A 7535-nucleotide genomic window follows, 5' to 3' on the forward strand; every position below is an offset into this window, starting at 1 on the left:
TAAAAATACAAAAATTAGCCGGGCGTGGTGGCGGGCGCCTGTAGTCCCAGCTACACGGGAGGCTGAGGCAGGAGAATGGCGCGAACCCGGGAGGCGGAGCTTGCAGTGAGTGGAGATCGCGCCACTGCACTCCAGCCTGGGCGACAGAGAGAGACTCCGTCTCAAAAAAATAAATAAATAAATAAATAAAGATTACTACAGTGAAGCAAGGAATCCCAAATAAAGTAGAATTTATTACCTATACTGGGTCCTTGTGTTGTACATTAGATCTCTAGCATGTTTATCATACATATCTGCTACTCGGTTTTGTTTCGTTTGAGGCAGGGTCTCCTGTCCCCAGGCTGGAGTGCAGTGGCACTATCAAATCCCTGCTCACTGCAGCCTCGACCTCCCAGGCTCAATCCATCCTCCTGAGTAGCTGGGACTGCAGGCGGGCACCACCAGGCCTCGCTAATTGTGTGTGTGTGTGTGTGTGTGTGTGTGTGTGTGTGTGTTTTGTTGTTGTTGTTCGCAGAGATGGGGTTTTGTCATGTTGCCCAGGCTGGTCTCAAACTCCTGGGCTCAAGCAATCCGCCCACCTCTGCCTCCCAAAGTCCTGGGATTACAGGACTGAGCTACTGCGCCTAGACCTCCTGTCTGCTGCTTTGTATCCTCTGACCTACATCTCTCCACCCTCCACCTCAGGTTTTGTTATCTCTGTATACCTGTATTTGAATGTTTTCTTTAGATTCCCCATATGAGTGAAATCATGTAATACTTTTCTTTCTGTGTCTGCCTTATTTCACTTAATGTCCTCCAGTTTCATCCATGTTGTGGCAAATGGCAAGATACTCTTTTTGGGATGAATAATATTCCATGATATATATATATTATGGTTTTAATCTTATATTTAATATATTTTATTATTTGGTTCTCATGGATTTCCTAGGTGTATAATCACTTACAAATAAAAGTAATTTTGGCATTTCTTTAATCCTGATATATATATATGATGGAATATTATATATATAATATATATATATCAATTTCTTTATCCATTCGTTTTTCAACAAGCATTTAGGTTGTTTCCCTGTATTGGCTGCAATACTACAATGAACATAGGATCGCAGATATCTATACAAGGTGGTTATCTCATCTTCTTTGGGTATATCCCCTAAAGAGGGATTGTTGGGTCATATGTAGCTCTGTTTTCAGTTTATTTAGAAAGCTCCATACTGTTTTCCACAATGGCTATACAGTCTCACCAACAATGCACAAAGGTTCTCTGTTCTCTTCACCCTTATCCACATTTATTATTACTATTTTTTGACTTTTTGATAATAGTCATCCTAGTATTATCTAGTATCTCATAATGGTTTCAATTCACATTTCCCTTGTGATTAGTGATGTTGAATACCTTTTCATATCCATCTTGGCCATTTTTCTTCTTGGAGAAATGTCTTTTCAGATGTTTGCCTGTTTTTAAATGGGATCATTTGTTTTCCTGCTATTGAGTTGTATGAGTTCTTTATCAATTTTATGTATCTTATTAGATATATAGTTTGCAAATATTTTTTCCAATCCATAGGTTGCCATTTCATTTTGTTGCTTGTTTGCTATGCAGAAGCTTTTCAGCTTGGTGTAGTCCCATTTGTTCGTTTTTGCCTTTGTGGCCTGGGCTTTTGATGTGATAGCCAAAAAATCATTGCTAAGGCCAAGGTTCAGGAGCTTATCATACATTTTAATAGCCGGAAGAGCTCATCCACTCTCATTTTTTTCTCAGAATTTTTCTTATCTGTCTCACTTTTGTTTTTTAGTTGAGGATTAGTATCATTTTGTCAAGTTAAAAAATTGCATATTGACTAATTTAGGGAGAATTGACATCTTTACAATACTGAGTCTTCCTATCCAAGGCAATATGTCTTTTTTACATTATTTTTTACTTTGACAAGTGTGGTTTAAATGCAGCTTTTATTCATTTGCTGAATGATACATTTTATTTATTCTTGTTTATTATTATTGTCCTAACTTCACTATTATTTGTATAAAAGAAAGTTATTTTTTATTTTAATATTTCCTTTCATACTGAATTTTATTTTACCACTTTTACACTTTATTTATTATTAGTAGTAGTATTATTAGTATTATTTTGAGACAGAGTTTCGCTCTTGTTGCCCAGGCTGGAGTGCAATGGTGCGATCTCGGCTCACCACAACCTCCGCCTCCTGAGTTCAAGCAATTCTCCCACCTCAGCCTCCCGAGTAGCTGGGATTACAGGCATGCACCACTACGCCTGACTAATTTTGTATTTTAAGTAAAGATGGGGTTTCTCTATGTTGTCAGGCTGGTCTCGAATTCCTGACCTCAGGTGATCTGCCTGACTTGGCCTCCCAAAGTGCTGGGATTACAGGTGTTAGCCACTGCGCCCGGCCTATTATTATTATTTTTATTATTTTTGAGACAGAGTCTTGCTCTGTCACCAGACTGGAGTACTCTGGTGCGACCTTGGCTCACTGCAACCTCCACCTCCCAGGATCAAGCAATTCTCATGCTTCAGCCTCTCGAGTAGTAGCTGGGACTACAGGTGTGCACCACCAAGCCAGGCTAATTTTTGTATTTTTAGAAGAGATGGGGTTTCACCATGTTGGCCAGGCTGGTCTTGAACTCCTGACCTCAGGTGATCCACCCACCTCAGCCTCCCAAAATGCTGGAATTATAGGCATGAACCACTGCGCCTGGCCATAATATTTTATTATTATTTGGTTCTCATGGATTTCCTAGGTGTATAATCACTTACAAATAAAAGTAATTTTGGCATTTCTTTAAATATTGTAACTTATTCTTCTTATATAATTGGATTGGCCACCTGTTCTAAAACACTGTAAAATAAGATAGATAGTAATCAAGTTTTTTCATGTTTAGTAGGAATGCTTCTGTTTCTTCATCATTAGGTATATATCAGTTTTTGTTTACATGTATATAAAATTATGGCCAAATAACATCTGTCTATCCTATTTTAGTAATTAATTTAATAATTAAGAATGGATGTTGTACATTTTTGTTCTAGCCCAGTTGCCTAAGAGTTCCAGGAATATACCTGTAGTCTAATAAAATTAGGTTTATTGATCCATTGCAATGAGACAGACTGCATTCCAGGGGAACCATGGGGTATCTCATCAAACAAAGGGAAAGGAAGAGTTATAGGATTTGGGGTAAGTTTAGGTTAATATTAAATAAGGCAGAGTGTTGATAGGCTCAGAGGAAAGCAGGGCTATGTGTAACAAGGTCCATATCAGGTCTGGACTGCAAAGTAGACCCAGAGTCCTATTTTCTTGAATACTAGACAGTTGAGAGAGGTGTGGAATGTTGTGTCCAGATACGTCTTACCTGTAGTTCTGCATTTGAGTATGAGTTGAGGCTGTGTTAGGAGTCAGGAAAAGAAAGGAGCCAACTGAAGTTATTTATAAAGCAAAATCAACAGAACTTGGAGACACTGGATATAGTATGAGGGAAAATGGCAAACTGAAATTTCACCCCTCTGTTATGGCTTATGTGACTGACTGGGTAGATGACCATGTCTTCAGCTGATATGGAATATACTATAACAATACACTATATACAGTTGGTTTAGGGAAGCAAGAGAGAGAAGAACAGGATGATCACCTCAATTTTTGATTTGTTGGGTTTCTGACTGCTGCAAGACTCGAGTATAGACCCACAGGTAGGTAGCAGGACGTGTAAGTGCAGGGATACTGCTGCAGGCTGGGGTCACAGCTATAGATATAGATACCCAGGAGTCATGAGCATCGCTGAAGGAGGGCCTGCAAAGTGAGGGGAGCACTGACTGGATCAAGAGAAAACCTCAGAAAGATTTCCCCAAGGTTTCCAGGCTAGTAGGATGAGCCCACAGTGAAGACTACAAATGAACAGAGAGAGGTGGGAATCAAAGCGGAGACCCGCCATGTCAAAGAAACTGAGGAAAAGAGTTCCAAGGAAGAGGGAGTGGCCAACTCTATCAACTGCAGGAAACGGGCTCAGGAATGGAAGACCTGAATTGGTTTAACAGTTGCCAGGTAGATGGTGACTTTTGCCAGGGTACCTTCAGGTAAGTTGGTGAAGCAGAAGACAAAATTCTATGTGTTCAGCCAATAATAAGAAGTGAGACAGAAGAGTGAGCCTCCACCTTACAGGAAGCTGGGCTGAGAAGGGCAGGAGACAGGGCAGTAACTGCTGTGGCATCAGGCTCAGGGAATGCTTTTCAGCAAAAAAGGTGTCAGTGTTTCACTTTTTTCAACTACTTAGAATCAGGACCTCAGCTATGCCTGGTGGAATTCATTTAAAATACCAAAATAAAGGTAAGTCGTCTGTAGTCTTTCTGTACTCACTTGAGCACTTGATCTCTGTAACTTACTCTGCATCCTCCTTCCTGCCCCTTCCCTGGCAAGACACACATGCATATGCACGCCGCGTGCACACATACACCAATATACATTTGATTATATTTTAATGATCACGCAGACCCTATTAGAAAAGATTTCCCCTTGAACTGTACCCAGGAGGTGTGGCCATGGCACACACAAAGCCATAGGGAAAGACCAGACAAATCTTGAGCTGAGAAGGAAGGGCTCAGTTGCATAGATATATAGGCAGAACGCATAAAGAAATCCTTCTGTTGAAAATATTTAGGAAAGAATGGAGCTTTTGAAACATAAAATCAATAATAATTTTTATTTTTTGTTCAGCACACATGGCAACATAGAGCTGTGAAGACAGACGTGGTTAGCACAAACCACTCGGGCCACTGAAACCAGGGCAAACTCATGGATCATCTGCGCTCCCATCTTCACCTTGGTGGCAGCCCCACCTCTCAGATTTTAAGCTCTATGGAAAGTGCAGGCTTCCAGGAGTGCTGTGGAGCAGAGCAGAGAGGTAGGATTTTCAAAATCTTCCTATATTTATTTCTGAACTGTCAAGTGAAGGAACAATTTCAGCATAGTACAAAGGGCGCAGACTTGCTGCCTCCTCTTCTGTGAATTGGGCCGTTCTCCCAGTGCTCTTTTCTACTTGCCTGCACAGCTCCTGTGCCTATCCTGAGGAGTGCCCCACGCCAAAGCTGTAACATGATTTTCCTGCCCTACAGGGTTCCCCACCTTGTCTCCTATGGGTGAGGCTCACACATATGAGTTTGTGAGGCCGGGAGTCGCCCAGGAAGACTGTCCTCCCTGACCTCTTTAAGCAGGTGAGGAACTGACATAGCAAAAAGCACCTGCAATGTGCCAGTTTCTGTGCTGTGGGCTAACGATGGAGGAAAGAACAGCAAAGCCAGACTGTCTCCTTTTGTGGAGGATATAGGTTAGGTAAATATCAACTTGATTCTCACAATAGCAAATGTAGACAAGCACATTGCTGCTTCCATCAGAATTACATGGGGGCAACTTTTAAAATGTGGATGCCTGACCTAGCACAGACTTTCTAAATCAGTATCTCAAGGCTCTGAGAATCAGCATTTTAATAAGGATCAAGACTTCCTTATCTGCATACTCCTGTGGAAAGACTAACTGCGCTATACCACCATGTGTTATTTCCCAACTTCCAAACTCTTTCAGGTGACTCAGTTACACCCAACATAGTTATACTGCAAAGGTGTGTTTTATTCTATTTCAGTTCTCAGAAACTGGTGTTGCAAGTGAGTAGTATGCATGGCAACTTTATGGTTACCAGAACCTATCATCGTTGAGGCTCTCTAGAGCAGCACTGTCTGAAAGAGCTTTCTGTGATGATGCAAACATTCTCTTTGCTGACCAGGATGGAGCCACATGTGGCTGTTGAGCACTTGCAATGTGGCTGGGTGGGACTGAAGAAATACATCTTTTATTTAGTTTAATTTTAATTAACTTAAATTTAAATAGTCACATCTTGCTGGTGGCTACCATACTGGACAAGGCAACTCTAATCAAAAGTTTACTGCAGAGCAATGACATGTACACATAAACCTGGTCCTTTTCATAGAAATAAGATGGAATTCTCTATGCCCAGTAAGTTCACTACCTTAGAGCTCTGAGCCTGTGTCCCCTTACTATCTGCCCATACAGCCTAGCCTGTCATACATGCTAGGCTTAGATAGCTCACTCACCATTTCATTTTGTCCATGTTGTCCTGTCCCGAGGGCCACAGTCTGCCCCTCCTGTACCCACCACCCCGGCACTCACCACCGTGTTTGGTTGCCACTTCCCCATGCTGTTCCTCTTACTTACGTGAGGTGGAGCATTTTCTCAGGTTAGTGACAGCCTTGACATATTCTTCTCCTAAGTATTTTTCATATGTGTTTCTGTCATGAAGTTTGGCCAAACATACTGTGTCATCTCTGAACAGAAGGTCCTTGGTTTTGGACTCGAACAAACAAAAGTTGCTTGAGCAGTCAGTTACACTACTTCCAAACATGCGCTGTCAAGTGAACAGAAAGTCCGTGAGGACCTGTAGTCTTTAGCAGCTGGGAACACATGGATGAAAAGAGTCTGAAAGCTCTGAACCAGCCCTGGGGAAAAATGGAAGCTACAGAGTACGCCTTGGGAATTTTACACCTCCCTTATCTGCCATTTACCCACTTAGGGACCCATGCTCCATGCTTTCATGATGCCCCCAAAATCATCTATAGGGTCCCTGGTCCCACCTTCCTCTGAGAAGTCTCTCCCACCCACCACCCATGCTTGCCTAATCTGACCTCTCTTCCCCACTTCATTGCCCTGCATTGGGGGCTGCTTGTAGAAAATGAGAGGACAATAACATGTCCCTTCAGACGTTATTGTCAAAGAAGATGTTAAATGTGAACCCTCCCAGAGGACTGGCAGAGGTAGTTGTTAAAAGTTCACGTTTGACTGCATTTTGAATCCTTTCTTGGGCAAGCCACTCAACTTCTCCAGATCTCCAAAGGTTGTAAGTGAAATGATGACTGCAAAATGTTTAATCTTCCATATAGCATCTAGGAAATGTATGTTAAATGCTCATTATTGTCACGTACCTTAAAAGGATTTCTAAATATACACTATCTTATTTAAAAAACAAAACAAAACAAAACAAAAAAACGTAATGGTGAATCAACAGCAGGCAGCTATGCCCAAAAGGAAGGTGATGTGTGTGTGTGGAGGGGCCTTTAGGATTAGAATACTCAGGCAGCCCCTCTCTTCAACAAGGCTGGCCCTGAGTGGTTGTTCCCCCAGAGGACAAGCTCTCTGAGGGCAGGGGTCCTGTGTTTTTTTTCAGACTATTGAGAACAGTGCTGAGTCTGCCTAGGCAAGAGGAACAGAAATCTACTCTTCATGACTCGTATCAGCTGGGAAATAGGAGCTGTCTTCTTCGTTTTCGGGAAGGACGGGAGTAGGGAAATGAGAGTACCACTGAACAAGGTTGGGGGAGCAGAAAGGCAGATTCCTGGTCCCAAGGGCACATGGATCAGATAGGGACTAATCACCAGTGACCAGGAGCTAGAAGCAGAGCTGGGCCTGAGAGGTCTACTTCCATAATTACACAGTAACATGTTTTGAGCATGTCCTATAGGA

At 42.1% G+C, this 7535-nt stretch overlaps 1 protein-coding gene across 2 annotated transcripts in view; it reads right to left on the minus strand.

The window, feature by feature from the left end:
- Positions 1-4678: 4678 nt before the first annotated feature.
- Positions 4679-7535, minus strand: part of TF (transferrin) — a 36286-nt gene continuing 33429 nt past the window's right edge. For both annotated transcript variants that reach the window (XM_011970225.1, XM_011970224.1), the window contains exon 17: positions 4679-4888. In XM_011970225.1, the coding sequence (XP_011825615.1) occupies positions 4854-4888 (35 nt within the window). In that variant the 3' untranslated portion in view covers positions 4679-4853. The remainder of the gene's footprint in view (positions 4889-7535) is intronic.

Source organism: Mandrillus leucophaeus, unplaced genomic scaffold (assembly GCF_000951045.1).
Source record: "Mandrillus leucophaeus isolate KB7577 unplaced genomic scaffold, Mleu.le_1.0 Scaffold935, whole genome shotgun sequence".
Taxonomy (NCBI): Eukaryota; Metazoa; Chordata; class Mammalia; order Primates; family Cercopithecidae; genus Mandrillus; species Mandrillus leucophaeus.